Source organism: Girardinichthys multiradiatus, chromosome 24 (assembly GCF_021462225.1).
Source record: "Girardinichthys multiradiatus isolate DD_20200921_A chromosome 24, DD_fGirMul_XY1, whole genome shotgun sequence".
NCBI classification, from domain to species: domain Eukaryota; kingdom Metazoa; phylum Chordata; class Actinopteri; order Cyprinodontiformes; family Goodeidae; genus Girardinichthys; species Girardinichthys multiradiatus.
In genome coordinates this window covers 554,119-572,400 of record NC_061816.1, presented here as the reverse complement: position 1 = coordinate 572,400, position 18,282 = coordinate 554,119, and the positions used below count along the sequence as shown (strand labels likewise).

Below are 18,282 nucleotides of genomic sequence, written 5' to 3'. Positions count from 1 at the left end.
GTTGGAAAAAAACTACACAATGGCGGCGTCGATCCAAGTTTATTATTCTCATATATTCTATGTATGTATACATAGAAATACATATGAACTATGTATTTATCCAGTGAATGTGAAAAGCTTGTTAAATTATTAACATATGTGTTAAATAAAGTCCATTTAAAGCATTTGTTGTCTGGCATCTGGTTCCTACTCAAGATACTCCACTGGGCAGGAGGCAGAGCACTCCAGACCCCGCAGAGTTAAATAAAATCAGAATAAATCTCATGTTTTCAGACATGATCTTTGTCTCGCTCTGATATCAGAGACAAACTGCTCACATCTACAAATATCAAAGATGGCTGACTGATCCAGGAAGGAGCTCTCAGGTGTTGGTGCTGAGCAGCTTTGCTCTTCCTGTTTCCCCTGCAGGTAAAGGTAGCTGTAGCTGCATCTGCATGTTCTGGCTGGACAAACTGGTTCCTGAGAACCTCCATGGGAGTCCTGAGAGCCTTCAATGTGTTCTGGGTGGTGACGTCCTGATGGCGTGGGAGTCCAGTCAGGGGCCTCCTGCAGGTTAATTATTGATCAGTCATATAAAGGTGCAGCAGATCTTTGACCTCCTACAGATTAATATCTGCATGGATTGAAAGGATTCAGAGTGATGGCAGCTTGGAGACTCAGAGGACTGATGAGGGACTCGAGGCTTTTCTTTCACTGGTGCTGGAGGACAAGTGAGTTAATGTCTGAACTTTTTACTCCTAAAGTCATTTCTTTATTATTTAAAAAGCAGAAATGAATTCATTCTTTGATTAATGTTGGGATGCTAGCAGTTTTTCTAAAACAACTGCATGTTAAAACGAATGAATTCATCTGAAAAAGCATCAGAAGAAGTTAGAAATGAAACCAAGGTTATGTTACTCTAGGATAATTAATGCCTCTGATTATATGGAAACCTGACAAACATTTAATGGCCTGATGTCAAAAATGTTTTAAATCCTGCATAAAATATATTGACATATTATTTATGAACAGTGCTCTTAACTCCTGAACATAAGCTGTAGATTATTTTCAGTTTCTAGAGAAGTCTGGATGGTATGTAGGCTTATTTTTATTTTTTATTCAGGCTTATTAAACATCTTCTCATGTATGAGATTTGTTGTTTTTCAATATAGACACCTTGAATATATAACCAACAACTGGGTTCATCAAAGGAAGAAAAATGGATAATATTCTTAGTTTGTTTACAATATTATTGGTCTAGACAGCATCTTCTGATAAGAAATATGTGCCGAATGCATCCAGTACATCCATTAATAAAGTGATTAAATAATCACTGACAGGAACGTCCCTTAATTATGTCTTCCAGACATCCTGTAGTCTAACTGGTTGGACTCATCAGGATTTATGGATAAGTAAAGCTGAGTATCATCAGCATAACAGTGAACATTTATCCCATGCTGCCTGATAATTTGACCTATTGGAAGCATATATATAGTACAGAGAATTGGCCCAAGTACTGAACCCTGTGGAACTCCACAATTAAAGAACTGCAGGAAGTTCTTCTCTCAAAAACGTAATTGTTGAAAGTTGGAGGAATGGTCCTCAGATGTTTTACCAGCCAGGCTGACAAAGCATTTTAGGGTGGATGGTGAAACTAGTTTCTACATTAAAGGAGGCCTTGTTGTAACAGAATACCTCCTTTGTTCCTCCAGAGCCTTCTGCTCTGAGCTTCACAGCTCAGTATTATGCAGGAGATCCAACCGCCTCTGAATACCGAAGTCATCGTCTATTAGAACATTTTTAAAGACTGAAAGCATAAAACTGTTTAAAGAAAAGCAGATTATCTAGAAAGAACCTGTTAAGGATCCCCTCTGCTGTCTGGAAATGTAACATGATGTAAAAAGTTTTTTTTAAATTAGGCTGAATCCTTCCCATCAAATGTAGACCAGAAAAATGTTCTCCTGAAATAAATGTTCTCCTAGCTGTTTGACTCAGTGTCGTTGCATCCTGCCAGAGTGAGCTTTATTTATGCAGCTCTTTAAAGCAACACTGCAATAAAAGTTAACCAGTAGAAGCAATAAGGACCAACATTGCTACAACTGGGTCAAATAAACAGCAATATATTGAAAACATGAAAGAAAATGAAGCCACCATCACCTCTGGTGTTATGTTTGGACCCAGTAACTCATGGTTCTTGTTCATGATTTTACAGGTCTTCTATGACCCAGACTGCCACAAACTTAGAAACCAGCAATAAAATCTAGAAGTCAGTCCTCTAACAAACAGAATCCATCAGAGTGATGCCAGCGCTGGTTATATCCTCCTGTTTCTGCTGTTGGTAAGACGACAAGCAGTGTTTACTACCAACTGCAAGGAATGAAGAGATGATTGGTCTAAGCCCACTCACCAGGAATCATCTAAATATGTTTAGACAGCATGGATCAGTCCTTCACTGTCTTTAGGCAAAACAAGGCTTTACCGTAGCAACACGCTGTATGAAATAAAGTGAATTTAAACTTCTTGTCAGGAAATATACAGCGAGACGGACCCAACAAAAACATCAGAAGTCTGATGTCCCAAATAAAATGGCCTTAATATTGTTAGTTTATGTCATCAGCAAAATGAAAAGAATAAATACTGAGGAAAAAAACGGGACCAATGATGGAACCTTGAGGAACTCCACATTTACTTTGACGCTCTTGTTGGAAAATAAAACTCGAAGGACTGTAGAACTGTTCCCCTGATACCACAGGTCCAGCCCTGATGGTCACGGTCCACGGTCTCAAAGGCAGAACCTGGCTGTGAAGTCACCAAGAGCAAAAGGTTCAGGTCATTAGTTTCTTAGAAAAGCGGTTTCAGGACTGAAGCCAGACTGAAACGTTTCATTAATGCAGTTTTCATCAAGAAAGGTTTGGAACTGGAGAAAAAATCATCATCCTGGAATTAGTACTGAAGTTAGAAAGATATCCTTCAGTGAAATGTCTCCACAAAGTTCTGTTGGTACCAGAGGGAGGCATGTTGGTTTGGTTTAAAACAGAGAAGTGCTTCAGCTCTTTGTCAGAAGAGACCAAGCTGGATTTGGCATCTTTTCCTTCTGAAGCTCAGATGATGCATGAAGTTTGTTTCTCTCAGTTAGTTGTGATTATGAATATATTATTTAATATTTTATCAAATAATATTTGGGTCTGTTAAGGGTTGTCCAGTGAATACCAGCCCAGTAAGGTGATGGTATTAGGACAAAATAGAAAGGGATGAGCCAAGCTCTGACATTATTGAACAGCAAAACTCTGAACACACACGAAATGAATTCACACAATTTCTTAAAATACAAGAATTTATTAACAAAAATAAGTCAATTCAAACATATTTCAATTAAACTCTTTAGTATCCTAGAACAATCTAAGTAAACTACCAAGCAGAATGAACGAATGAGGAGGACTAATGGGCTATTTACAATATAAACAAGTGAATCAAAGGTGGTTAATTTACCATGTAATGTTTATGTTTGAGAACCAAGGATTATCTTGAAGAATCTGGAAATGAAGTTAAGTTAGTCTTGGAACCAACTTAGACAATAATCAGCAAACCTTTAGACCACCATTCACAATGTAAGATCAGATAAAACATTTAATAAAATAACATTTTAAAGAATGATTTTCTGAATAAAATAACCTAGATGACTAATTCTCAACTGTGTTTAATTAGCTGCTTTTATTAATTAAAATAATATTTCTTTAATTAAGAACTTTCGGAGTGGGCCTTGCCTCTGATGGGAAGAGAGCCTTTATAGTCGGACGCTCCCGCCCAGCTAGGAACTTCACCAGTGACTTGGAGAAAAATGTCCTACCAAAAGGTGACAAAATGTTTTGATTATTCTCATTTTAAGATTGTGAATTCAGAATGTTCCTTTACAAACCTAAAATGTTAAATGAGGTCTCTTTATAAATACATTTTTATTTCCTTTCAGTCTCCACAACACCAAGAAGATCTGCAGGTATTCGTCTCTTGACCCGACAGAACAGCAAACATGCATCTTCTACAATAAACCGATGCATCATACATGGAGGTTCAGCCTTTCTTTGCTTGTTTTGCTGATGAGATCTTTAAGAAGGAGTTCCCAGATTCACACAACGCCTACAGGACGATGGATGGAGCGCCTCCTCTGGTCCTAAATGCTGAAATGTGTGCTGCAGGCCAGAGGTTTGCAGATACTGCATTACGTGGGACTCCTGTCCGGGACCAGAGCAGCACAGCTGAATGGACATGAGTCTGTTTAGAGCAGGGTCCAGAAAGAGTCTGGTGGCAACATCAGATAAACCAAACTCTGCCTGGACCCACGCCGCAGACATGAAGCTGTAGAACAATCATCACTTAGAACCTTCAACGAGAGCTCAGGGGGATCTAGAAGACAACTCTGGGAGCTAATTTGAGCTACAATCATGGTGGCATAAACCAAGGTGATGCTCTGTCTCTGCTAATGTTCTGGATAGCTCTGAATCCGTTCAGTCAGATCATCACAAAGAGCGATGGAGCCACCATCAGTCATCTTCTCTGCATGGATGACAACAAGCTGCATGCCAGTGAGGGAGACATCGATCCATTGATCCACCTAAATGCAGCAAGGACACTTGAATGTCATTCAGACTAGATGGTATCCAAGGGGGTCAAGGTGATTTCTACCAAAGGGCTGGAACCACCAAAAGGTCACATTGCAGACGTTGAAGACCGCTACAAATACCTTGTAAAGACCATCTGCAACCTTGATTTGGCCACAAGTACGTGTGAAATCAAGCTGAATGGTAAAACCATCTATACCTTCACCCTTCCGGTTATCAGATACCACGCAGGAGTGCTAACATGGACATAGGAGGAGATAGAAGCCACCAGTGTCAGGACAAGGAACCTCCACACAAGGCATGGAGGGTTTCACCCAAAGTCCAGCACCCTGAGACTAAGATCCTGGAATACACCACAAAGATGTCTCAGGCAACAGAAACCCAATGAGCAAAAGCCCCTGCATGGCGTGTACCTCCAAAAGATTGAAGATACGGCTGATCTGGACTCAAGAACAACTCAGGGGCTTGGATCATGGCAGCACAGGAACAGAGAAAGAAAGGCCAGAGTCTTCCAAACCAGACAGAACTCCAGATCCAGACTGTGGGAAGATGCCCCTAAGGCAGTCCAGTACCTTCCAGCTGGGTGCAAGATACTGGGAGCTAAAGCGAACTTCAATCAGCATACCCAGGTGGTACATCTGGTCTGAGTAAAGGTCAGAGGTCCCCTCAGTCATGTAGCAACTCCAAGCGGCAGATACATCAAGAAGAATGAACACCAGAAGCTGAAGAGATACCAGGGGCTCAGAGAGGAAATGGAGAGGTTGTGGAGAGTCCAGTCCTCAGCGGTGCCAGTGGTCATCGGTACACCTGGAGCTGTAAACTGGAGAAGTGGCTGCAGCAGGTTCTACAAATAAACCCTCTGAGATGTTGTCCAGTGGAGTCCTAGGAGCAGCTAAGATGCTGATCAGAGTCAAAAGATGCTAGAACATTTTAAAAGGTATAGCGGCAACGGTTTAACTTTTCAAAATCGAAACTTTTCTCAGTTATCAAAGGACAAATAAATGCTCTTCAGCTTTTCACGTGTTTCTATTGGCGTCTTCATGATTTATCTTTGATGAGCTCCAAGTCTTTCACTAACGGGCCGAGACCAACCTGTGGTGGAATCTGACCTCACTGACCTTCAACAAAGTGTTACTGATGGTCTGACCCCCTCCTTTCAGGGCGGAGCCTGCTGGAGTCGATGGCTGACCCCAGGTCAGTGCGTCTCTCATACGATTCATATCAACAAGGAAGCTGTGGTGCTGTTTTTGGAAAGAAAGGAGGATTTAACGAAAATCTAAATTCAAACTGGTTTTAGCATCTGTGCTAGTCTGAACACACCTTGATCATGGAGCCCTTCCCTCACATACCCTCAGACAACCATGGTGTCCACCCATTTGATTCTCCAGCTGTTACCACAGACCTGATTGGCTCTTCCTGGTTCTTCGGTGGTGCTTCAATCCCAAGTAGTCCCATGCTGCCAGTCTGTTTCCCTGGCAACACTCCCTTCCTGTGCTAAATGCTAAACTCTTTTCAGCTTGGTTGAACTTTTCCCACCTAACGTTGAGACTCTGCAGGTTCGCAAAGATCCTGTGGACTGAGCCCGAGAAGTGATTGGTGGTTCTCTGAGTGAACAGCCAATCACAGTTCTGAATTTAATGAATAAATATGACTAAATCAGTCCTTGGAAGACATAACGAGGAGCCCCAGCTGCACAATTTTGATGTCATCCACAACTGGGAGGAAAGTCCAACTGTCAGGTTTAAACAACCTAAAATACTTATAACATCACAAAAAAAAGAGAGAGACAAAGAATTAATGATATACTCGAGACGAGGAGAACGGTCAAGATGTGTTCAGTTACAGATCTCGCATCGCTCTGAACAGCATCTGTCCGCACCTCTCTTTTTATTATCTTTGGGGGTCCCTAGTTACAAAAACATTGTTCTCTAAAGGATGGGAAACAACAGCTGCATCGTGGACAGGTCATAAACTCCTTTATCTTTTAACAACACACTTCCACAGTCTCTCCATCTTCCAGGATCAGTGCATCTTCTGGTTAGCGCAATCAGACCTCCTCAACTGGACCGCTTCCTCCTAGCAAGCTCAGCTCCATTTATGATCTTTACCTGCAGACAACTCATCACATCCTTTCTCACACATACATCATGAAAAGTTAGATAATCAAATAATCAAGTTAAAGAATAAGAACAATATAAGACAAATCTTTATTCAATTATTCCAACACCAACAGTGTGAGATACTCTGTTGTTCTGACCCGTTGGGTCCATGTGTCAAAGCTCATGAAAGGCAGTAGTCTGGTCCTCAAGGAGATCGTCCATCCTACTGTTGCATGATTTAAAGAGGCGTATCTAGAGTATCTGACAGAGCTGATAGAACCGGTGGAAAGAACTTGGTTCAGCCAATTTTTCTGGAAGAGATCCTGACATGGACCAGCCAGGAATTTATTTATATACTTTATTCTTTATTTCATATATTTTAGTTGTTTTGGGTGCGATTAAATCCGTGATGTCTTGCTCAGGACTAATAGAGGAACATGGACCTTCAAAGCATAACCTGTCAATAATGTAAAGAAAATCTTAAAAGTGTGGATCCAGAAATAAAATCTTTATTCTGTGTAGCTTTGTAAGCAGGTTAGTCCTGATAATCACTATGTAGAACACGTTTTGTCCCAGCTCTCTATATGTAGGATCATACATAGACGTGTTGGAAAATGTCATGCTCCTAAAAACTTCATGGACAGTTTGTGGACGGTCCTTTCTTGTTCCAGGAAGCCAAAACCTTCTGGATGAATGATCTTGGAGTGGAAAAACTAGACTGACCTCAACCCTGTGGAGTTTGTTTAAGGGATGAACCGAGCCGATGCCTGACCTAACAAGTGACCCAATGGTCCACATAACTAAATCTTGCAAAGCGTTCCCAGAAGTTAAGAAGCTGCCAAGGATATCCCAATGCCATAAGAAAGCCTCAACCGTAGGATTTTATATCAGTTGCTCATAGTGTCATTATTCAGGGTTTTTCTCATGTTGTGGCTGAAATGAATAAGATAACTGCTATTGTCTTAGCAACACAGTTTGTAGTGAACCTTCATAGCTGCTCCCAAGTGTTTGATATAGGAGGTGTTTTCCTGTAGAGATGCACCTAGCAGGGTTCTTCTGTATCAATTAAAACAAATAATGTTTTCAGATCGGCCTATTTTATGTTTCCTGAGGATTATTACAAGATTGTCTCTGGTCATGCATCAGTGTAACATTTAACATGTATATATGTACCAGCTAGATCTCTCTGCTTGTTGACTGGTTGGTTGGTAGTTTGGTTAGAAGCGCTGCGCTGTGGACCCGATGATCCTGGGTTCAAACCCTGCAGCCTTCCAGTCCTTCATTGAGGGACATCTTCTGAATCAATTGGGCAGAGAGTCTTACCATCACCAAGGAGAGCTTACAGATCTTGAGGAAATACATCTGAGACGCTGCGGCGAGGGGGAGCCATGACGACAGACAGGGTAGGGATGAATGAACATCCCTACTATGTTTTTAGAGGTCTTTCTGGATGCCGGACATAGGACCATCTTAATCTAATAATGTACTCTCTGAAACTTGGTATAGTAGGTAGGGTTATGGTTCCAGATGCCCCCTAGTGGCTTACCTTCTACATGGACAAGAGTAGTTTAGGGTTTGTGGCTAGATCTTGTTGTATTTCATGGACATCCCTACCAACTGCAGTTCCATGTTGTATTTCTGTATATAAGTGGACCCTGTACCATGGTCACAGTACAAGAGTATTTGGGGTTAGTGGTTTCCCATCAACATCAACTGCAGTCCTGCTCTGCTGGGACAGAGCTATGTTGTAAGTGGACCCTGGTCATGGTACACGAGTAGTTTGGACATGGATGACTGAGACTGTTAGGACCATCTGAATCCAAAAATCTACCATATGCCCCCTAGTGTACCAGACCAACACACTTGTGACATATGTTTGGTGTGTTGGTCTGGTACACTAGGGGGCATATGGTAGATTTTTGGATTCAGATGGTCCTAACAGTCTCAGTCATCCATGTCCAAACTACTCGTGTACCATGACCAGGGTCCACTTACAACATAGCTCTGTCCCAGCAGAGCAGGACTGCAGTTGATGTTGATGGGAAACCACTAACCCCAAATACTCTTGTACTGTGACCATGGTACAGGGTCCACTTATATACAGAAATACAACATGGAACTGCAGTTGGTAGGGATGTCCATGAAATACAACAAGATCTAGCCACAAACCCTAAACTACTCTTGTCCATGTAGAAGGTAAGCCACTAGGGGGCATCTGGAACCTACTATACCTACTATACCAAGTTTCAGAGAGTACATTATTAGATTAAGATGGTCCTATGTCCGGCATCCAGAAAGACCTCTAAAAACATAGTAGGGATGTTCATTCATCCCTACCCTGTCTGTCGTCATGGCTCCCCCTCGCCGCAGCGTCTCAGATGTATTTCCTCAAGATCTGTAAGCTCTCCTTGGTGATGGTAAGACTCCCTGCCCAATTGATTCAGAAGATGTCCCTCAATGAAGGACTGGAAGGCTGCAGGGTTTGAACCCAGGATCATCGGGTCCACAGCGCAGCGCTTCTAACCAAACTACCAACCAACCAGTCAACAAGCAGAGAGATCTAGCTGGTACAAGTAATGCAATCTCACCTCAGGCTGTTAATTCTCCAAGTTTGTCAACAGTCCCACCTTCTTGTGTTGTCAAGGCAAAGTCCACATGGAAACTTGAGAAAGACAAGTCAGAAGAGGCTTCTCAATGAAAGAACACATTGAACCCCAAATCTTTAGGTCAACAAAATAGAACCTCTAACCACTCTGCCAGGCAACCAGCTGTCTAATGCCAGGCTGAAGGAATATAAGTGATATGACCCAGGACAAGTCATGTCTGATTCAGGTTTTCCATTTGGAAATCTCCTCCCTTGCTGAGCGCCGGTCCTTCTGCTGTCTCTGTCTTGTCCTTCAGTTGAGCCCACTCGAGCCATTGACAGGACTACTAAATATCAGCAGCATCTTCAATCTGTTGGTGGTGGGTGCCATGCAGGGATTTACTTTTCTATGATGGTTTCTTGCACATTGAGCAAAGTGCTTCCTTTGCTCATCTGGTTCCTGCCACTCATCTGAAATCGTTCAGTTTTTACAAATAAAATGGAGCTTCTTAGTTTTGATCCTAGACGTCTTGGAATTCTGAGCAAACAGCTTGAGCTGTCCAACCAGGTACATTGCTGCTGTGTCTTAAAGACACCAGTGATGAGTCATGAGTGGCTGAAACTGACAGCAGGTGGTTTATCAACTAAGGTGAATTAGTTTTACTAACTAATGTCAAGTTAATTTCCATTTAGAAAATAATGAAAGAGTGATTAAAGTTAATAAGTTACAGCAACATAATATATGCCAATGTTTCATTTCTTTCCCGTTATACTGTGAAGTAGAACCTGTTGACGTTTCTGTGCTCCCTCTAGTGGACAGATTAGCTGTGGCAGAAGTTAACTGAGTTGGGATGCTGCACAGATTGTACAGATCCTTCTCAAAATATTAGCATATTATGATAAAGTTCATTATTTTCCGGAAAATAATGAACTTTATCATAATATGCTAATATTTTGAGAAGGATCTGTATGATTGTTCTAGAAGTTTCTGTTCTCATTGACTCGACTGTTTAGGAGGTGGATCTCTGCACCATGGAGCTGGTAGCGTTTTATTCATTCACTGTTGTTCATTGGAGGAGAAGATCTCTCCTTTCTCTCAGTCTTTCCTCCATCTTCTCTGCTTCAGACACTCTTAGGATCACTGCTCTGAACATCTCCTCACGTTAGGAGCTCTCTGAAGGCCTCAGATGCTTCCTGAATAACTTTTATCCGACCGAGGGGAAATGATGTCACTAGGAGCTTCTTTCAATTGTAGCAGTCTTTATGAATACGGGCCCTGATGTTCTCCGTGTTTCATACCCTGTTTGTCCTTTCTCCAGTTTGCTGGTTAAACATCGGTGGTTTTAGATGAAGCCCACACAGTTCATCCTAACCAAAACCTTGATCTACAGCTCTTTACACCTTCAGTCAGAATCTGTTCCTTTCAAGTAACCCACATGGTCCATTTGAACTAAGCTGACCCTAAACGGGATTTAAACTGACAACCTCTTTGGGTGAGATCTTTCAGTCTATCCCTGTCAGCCAACAGCTCAGTCAAAGCTCTGTGTGGTTCTCATGCTTCTCACAGTTTGGTGAAACAATAATTCTTAATTATAAAACTGGTCTCCTGCAGCTTTGGTCCCATAACCTACAAGTCCACAAGCTCAGAACCAACAGCTGGAGCTACTCAGATGGTTTTGAGGAGGATCTGAAAGCTTTCTACTGCTGCTCTCTGATCTCTGTCCTGACAGCTGCTGTCCATCTAAAGCTGACTGACTTTAAAGTCCAGGTCTGAGGTTAAGGTTAGTGTGAACAGACCTGATAAAGGACTGAAGGATCCTTTTTCTAGGAATTTCCTGGTGAAGAACTGAACCCAAACATTCTGACATCTCAACCCTTCAATGGGTCACGTTCAGCTGTTGGCCTGGTCAGATTCACCTTTTTAATCTTCAAAACTAAGCATGACTTCAGATAGAACTCCTCATCATTTCAACCAGAGTTTGACCACCTGAGACGTCCAACGGCTGCAGTGGAAATCAGTTTCCTCTTTAAACGTCTGAACAAACCTTCTGACACGGGTCAGGTACCATCTTTAGGTCCGGAAAAAATCTGTTCACATAAGAAATGTTGAGTCTTTATTTCCTCCTGCTTCCAAGGGTGTGCCCCAGGGTTCAGTTCTTAGCTCAGTTCTTTTCACTGTCAATAATTTTATAACTTCATTATGCCACCATAAAAACCTTATTTTTGGAGGTCTATAACAACTCTGTGGTGAACCCACCATAACTGAGAACGTGTTACACTCTCCATGGTCACACCTGGTGGTCTGGAAGTGATGTCAGACCTTCACAAACATAAACCTGTGGACTCTAACCTCATACCCACTGTTAACCATGGTGGAGGATGTGTGATTCTCTTCCAAACCAAACCATGACAAACTAACACAGAAGAGCTTCAGCAGACAGTGAGTCCTCCATGACCATCTCACCCTAGACGACTAGCTACCGTCCTTTAGTGAAACTGTAGAAAGTCCAGGCAGCGGGTGCTGAGACGTGAGCAGAGGACGCTGAATCCTAGCAGTTAAAGAACAAATCAACACTTTTTATGAATTATTATTTTATTCTTTACATCTTCTCAGGTTCTCTTCTCAGCAGCATCCAGGATGGTGGTCACACTGTCTTTGGCTTCCTGCAGCAGCTCAGAAACTCTTCTCTGCGTCTGAAGCAGCAACAGAAGACAGTTATTTCTGACCAGGCTAAATGAAAAGCTTAAAGGTTACAGGCTGACTTACGGCCACTTTGAAGGCTTCGTCTGAGATGTCTTTGAGGTTGATCAGGACATTATAGTAGGCTCCATAAACGGCTGTTTCCAGGGCTTTAGCTGCAACCTGAGAAACACAGAGTGTAAGATTTGAGTTGTGAGCCGAACTCTGATAGCATTTATGATCTGAGACAATCCTTTAGAAAGTAGTTGGACAAGTAGATGCAAACTGACGTGTTTATTATAGAGCAAAGGACCAAAGTCGCACCTGAGCGTCCGACTTGCAGCCAATATTTCCATACAGGACCATCTGTTTAAGAGATGACCAGAGGACGCTGATCTTCTCAGCCAAAGCCAACGGGACACCCACAGCCTGCTTCAGACCTTCCTGCATTGCAGCTTCTCTTCTGAAAGCAGAAACAAAACAGGCTCCAAAAAAATGACCCCATGTTTCAACAGCAGCCTTAGAAGATTAGAAACAGGCAGAGATGTTTCAGATACAACTGGTGTCAAAGCCAGGACAGAGCCTTCACCTTTTTATTTCCTCTGCAGTCTTCTTTGGCATTTTCAGCGCCACCTGCAACCCAGACATGATCATCTCAGGGGTGAAACTACAGCTTCTCAGAAACTAAACGCAGTAATGCATCATACTGCCTCTAGGTGTCGCTGTTGTGTCTGTAGGTAGGTAGGTAGGTAGGTAGGTAGGTAGGTAGGTAGGTAGGTAGGTAGGTAGGTAGGTAGGTAGGTAGGTAGGTAGGTAGGTAGGTAGGTAGGTAGGTAGGTAGGTAGGTAGGTAGGTAGGTAGGTAGGTAGGTAGGTAGGTAGGTAGGTAGGTAGATAGATAGATAGATAGATAGATAGATAGATAGATAGATAGATAGATAGATAGATAGATAGATAGATAGATAGATAGATAGATAGATAGATAGATAGATAGATAGATAGATAGATAGATAGATAGATAGATAGATAGATAGATAGATAGATAGATAGATAGCAGGAGTTGTCCTCACCATGTAGTTGTTGAAGGCGGAGGAGTCAGCATCCACCATGTGCAGCAGCTCATTCATGGCCTGATGAAACTGAGGAATCAGCCTCCTCATCACGCCGTCCAGGTTGTCAAACTGTCTCTTTCCGTAGGTCATCTGTCCCACCATGGCGCCTAGTGCTGCCCCCTACAGGAATGAAGACATTGCAGAGCTTAGAACAGGAAGGTGGCTCCCTCTGCTGGACAGTCTCTGAAAACCCACCAGAGCGGCGATGGCTGCAGAAACGGATCCTCCACCTGGAGCTGCAGTTCGAGCTCCAACGCTGTGAACAAACTGCTGCAGAGACAGAGATATAAGCCCGCCCTCTTCCTGTGACTTCACCATGTACCTGTGCAGGTAAGACACGCCCACATTTAACAGAGCTTAGTGATTTTCTATCTGCCTTTGGAGCTTCAGGAGGAATAAACTCACTCTATGATTCTCTCCTTTGGATGGAACGGGCCGAGTGAATCCAGGCCCAGTTTACTGATCACCTGCAGACAAACAAGGAAGGGTTCAGATGCAGAACTAACACCTGTTGGTGGATCTTCTCAAAGACTCGTCTACTGACCAGGCGGACTTTGTGCTCCTCTTCGATGATGAAGAGCTGGTCTCTTTTGATGTAGAAGTCAGCAGAGTCCAGCAGAGCCTTCAGAGGGATCAAACCAACGATCTGAGAGCCGACCACGGGCAGCTTCAGCTCCTGAACACAACAAACATCTGTCAGAGAGAAGCTGATGGACATGTAGGCTTGTTGGAGACTTCAGGAGCCCAGACCTCAGCGTCCCTGCAGATCTCCTCGTATACAGCGTGGAGCGGCGTCACCTCAAAGTCCATGATGTTGGTGGACACCTGAGCAAGGTTGGCCTCCTCCAGGTACCAGCCCATCCCCTGAACCTTCTTGAGGAGTCCTGGCTGCTCAGAGGGAGATAGAAAGTAAGACGAGTATCCTGATAAACATTCATACATTTACGGACGTTTTACCAGAACAACAAATTGAGACCAGAAACTGTTTTTATTGGACCATCTGTTGTTGTTTCTGGTAATATAAAAGCCTCTGCAGCTTTCTTCACTCTCTTCTAGGAAACAAAATCATGAAACCCGACTATTTTATGTCATTTTGATATAAATATTGCAGAAATTATGACCATTAACACACAATCTGAATATTTATCTGGTGCAAATAATCAGTAATATGTTGAAAATGGAAGCTCAGAAGGTTTCTTCTTGTTGGTAATGTCTCACATCGCTCACATCACAGAGGAAGACCTTTCTGACTGGTTAACTTCAGATGGCTTGATGTCGCCTCTTTATGTTGATTAACATCTGCTCCTGATTGGCTGCCAGCCCCATGTGAGTCGGTTTTATATGAGAGCGTTTGGGTTCAGTTTCAGTCCAAACCTCAGAGCAAACCAACAGAACCAGACCCAACCAAGTCACCAGGACCGGTCTTCAGCCCTTTTTTACCTTAACAAGATGGAGAAGAAACTCCAGACATCTGAACCTTATCAAAGTCACCACCAGAGGCAGTGCTGGTCCTCGCTGAGACCAGGAAACAATGCATATCTGGGGTGATCCATCTGAGCTGAAGACAGTGGCCCGTGTCAGACTCAAATGGGACTTGTTGGTGGTTCTGGGCAGATTCTGGTGTTAATGTTGGCAGATTATCTGCTGCTTTGTAACCTTCTCATATTTCCCATCCTAAACGTTCTTCTTAGAGAAGATAAAAGTCCTAAAAGTCCTCAGTTGACCCTGAAACAACCCTTCTTCCTGAAACCCGAGAGTCCAACTGACTCTTCAGAACTTTTGGGTTATGTCTTAGTTTAGGATTAGAGATATTTGTCTCGTTGCCAGTACTTTATCTTGTTACTTAAGTTAATTAACGATAAGAAACAGATAGTAATCAGTGTTTTGAGATTCCCCCTCAACAATCTTTATTGAACTTTAATTCTTTCTGTTAATATTAACTGAGAGATCAAATAAATCTCTCGTCTTCCTTATGGCAGCTTATTGGAGCTCAGATTTATTTCCTTCTGTAACACTGATATGATGTCTGACAGTGACACTGTAGACGTCTACTAAAACTAAACAAGGACAATTTAGAGGCAAATGAACCAAATCAGATTCTAAATTAATCAATCAATCAACATATCTGTATATACAGTGACTCAGACTCCCAGCATGCACCTGGTCCTTCCCTCGGCCCTGCTCGCGGATGTCCAGGGCGATACGATGGGCCTGTTCCTTGGTGCCGATCAGATTCATGTTGTACGCGATCAGGAACTTGCGAGCTCCGGTTACCGTGGCGCCCCATGATGGTACGAAGAGGGCGGGGCCAAAGTCAGGGGCCCACTCCTCACGTTTCAGCTGTAGGAGAAGAAGAAGAAGAAGGAAGCTGATGGATCTGTGAGTCTTCACAGGAAGGACATGATGAACAACCTCACCTTCTCAGGTAAAGCTTCGTACTCTCCAGATCGGACCGATGGCAGACTCCTCCTCGATTCGGACCGGGCTGCTTCTCCATAAAGATACACTGAGGATGCATTTAAAACATCTTTACTGTAAAACATGGAAATTATTCTGTTTTCTACCTGTTCCAACATTTTCTGATAGTTTCTAATGTTACTGTTCTGCTGAACCTCAGGTTCCTGCAGCAGTGACCCTCACCAGGAACATTCAGCATCTCTGCCAGTCTTCGTCCAAACTCGTTGGCACAGTGGACGCATTCGTCCATGCTGACGTTCTGGACAGGGATGAAGGGACAGACGTCCAGCGCTCCGGTCCGTGGATGTTCACCTACAGCAGAAGCAGAGCGGTACCAGCGGTTTGCTCTGAGTGTGGAGAACAGCTGCAGACTCACACTGACCTGAGTGTTTGCTCATGTTGATTAGGCTGAAGGCCCGCTGGGCTGAGTTCAGCGCCCCCTCCACCACCGCCTCTGGAGGACCCACGAAGGTGTATACGGTCCGGTTGGTGGAGGCCCCTGGGTCAACGTCCAGCAGGCTGCAGCCCGGGGTCTCTGCGATGGCTGCAGAGATGGCATCAATCACCTGAGCAGAGCAAAAAAAGCAGCAGGTTTTAGGAGCTCAGATCAGCTCAAATCTTGTTAGAACCTGCAGCTGAACCCAAACGGACTCTGACGGTTAACCACAGTCAGTTAAGGATTACACAGGATGTGTTTAATGATTGTTCTGACTGCGTTACAGGAGCTTCAACCCAATGCAGCTTCATCTACAGACTTAAAGCACTATTCAGATTCTGCACAACAAGGACTTTCAATCAGAACCTCGTGATCACTGGAATCAGATCATTTTCAGGTAATCTGGGTTTAACTGATGTCTGGGAGCAGAACCACTGCATCTGATAAACATGACAACAAGACACAGGTTCTGCTCTGAACTTCAGACTGGATGCTGCTTGGAACAGAAGAACATGGAGAACATGGAGCTTCCAGGAGTCCTACCTGTTTGTCTCGACCCTCGGAGAAGTTAGGAACACACTCCACTAGCTGAGCCATGGTGTCTGCAGACTGCAGGGGACAAGCAGACTTCAGCCTCACCCCCACTCTGACACATCCACCAGCAGGTCAGTCATTAACTGTGGAGGCCACGTAACTGTGATTGCACAACTCTGGGGGCTTGCTGGTGCCCCCTGCAGGCTGCCCTGAAGGTGGCGCCACGGAGCATCCATGAAGATGCACTTTGGTTATTTTTAGGTTCCAGTGTGATGAAAAACCCAGAACCCATCAAATCTGCATCTTCAGTCAGCACCTTGAGAGAATATGAAATATTTCAGGTGTAAAACTCAAAGCTCTGATGGTTCTTCATGTGAAAAACGGTTTGATGAAGTTAGTTGTGAGGACAGAAGCTGATGAGAAGGTCCATGTGGGTGAGATACTGAGACAGAAAGGTTCAGAGTCCAACAGATAAACCCGTCTGCCTGTTTGATTTAACCTACGTCCTCCAGAGTCTGTGAACACCTCCAGTAGATCTTTCCTACCACAGACAGGAACGTGTTCTCAGGGAACCTGCAGCTGACATGAACTTCACAGCAGAAGTGGGTCAGAACCAACAAAGCAAGACTAAAGCAGAAGTAAGTCATAGTTGAGGAAGAGGAACGAGAGAGAGAAAATGTTCTGAACCAAGGCAGGAAGTTGGCAGGAACCTGTTAGTGAAACCCTGAAGAGGTCATCAAGCCTTTATTCTGCAAACCTTAATGCATGAAGCAGGATCTTCTCATGTCGATGCTGTAAGATGAAACTTGAGTTACTTATTTTTCTCTCAGGTTATTGTGGTAAAGCAGAGACTGTTGTTTTAAAGCAGGACAGGAGAAACAGCGACCCCTCCTGGTGGCTGGAGCTAGGAGGAAACATGGTGGGACCAGGACCACCATCAGGTCTGAAACTGCAGCATCTTCAGAGTAAAACCTGAACTAACTGGTAGGATAAGAAACACAGTTAGCATGAATCATAGCCAGGGTCATGAAGGCTACAGCTTAACCAGAGGTCCCCAGACCTCCATGTCCTCAGCTATCTCCTTCATCTTATCTGGGAGGACACTGAGACCCTCTCAATCTAGTCATAAGATCCTGGATCACACTTTAGACGTTCTCCCAGGTCTGAATCACCTCAGCAGAAGGATGTCCAGATATCCTCACCAGATGGAGATGTATGCAGAGGACAAATGACTCTACCCTGAGCTCTTCATCCTGTTCAGTACACTTTCCACATCGATGGAGATGCTTCCAAAATCCACTGATCTAATCGCAAGACTTGGGAAACTTTGGGAACCAACTGAAAACCAAGTCATCTACTTGTTCCTGGCAAAGGACCATTGTCTTGGACTCAAAGGTACCAATGTTCTTCCAAACCTCTTCTCACCCAGCAGCAAACAGAGCTGATGTATTTTTGACACCCTCAGGACACCTTCAAGCCCTGGTTTACCCAGAAGTGACTAGTTGGACATTCAATGAGACCTGGCTGTGAGGGTAAGGAGCTGCTCCAGGCTTCTACAGACAGAAGAAAGCTCTCATGCTTTGACTCTTCTCTCTACAACCTGGACCTTGACACATCCTTGGAGACTAAAATACGTTCCCTAGTTCCTCTTTCAAAATTTTTTAAACTTCCATTCAAGCTGGACCACTTCTTGGTCCACCGTGTTCAGGAGAAATAATGACCATCATCAACAACATCTCCAGTGAGTGAACTTCGAGACTTTTATCCGTGATTAGATGATCCTGGT

General features: G+C 43.5%; 1 protein-coding gene and 1 long non-coding RNA gene across 2 annotated transcripts; one reads left to right on the top strand and one right to left on the bottom strand.

Annotated features, from left to right (window-relative positions):
• The first annotated feature begins 366 nt into the window (after positions 1 to 366).
• Positions 367 to 6,400, top strand: LOC124861813. Its single transcript, XR_007036757.1, has 3 exons — positions 367 to 710; positions 3,723 to 3,832; positions 3,947 to 6,400. It is a non-coding gene; the product is annotated as an uncharacterized LOC124861813 (long non-coding RNA).
• Positions 6,401 to 11,853: 5,453 nt separating this feature from the next.
• On the bottom strand, positions 11,854 to 16,651 carry ftcd (formimidoyltransferase cyclodeaminase). Its single transcript, XM_047355807.1, has 14 exons — positions 16,506 to 16,651; positions 15,909 to 16,092; positions 15,710 to 15,838; positions 15,487 to 15,575; positions 15,230 to 15,409; positions 13,820 to 13,957; positions 13,614 to 13,745; positions 13,475 to 13,536; positions 13,265 to 13,391; positions 13,028 to 13,189; positions 12,548 to 12,591; positions 12,283 to 12,421; positions 12,046 to 12,141; positions 11,854 to 11,972 (listed from the first exon to the last, which is right to left on the bottom strand). Exons 1-14 carry the CDS (start codon positions 16,557 to 16,559, stop codon positions 11,889 to 11,891), a joined length of 1,620 nt encoding a protein of 539 aa, XP_047211763.1. The 5' UTR covers positions 16,560 to 16,651; the 3' UTR covers positions 11,854 to 11,888.
• Between the last annotated feature and the right edge of the window lie 1,631 nt (positions 16,652 to 18,282).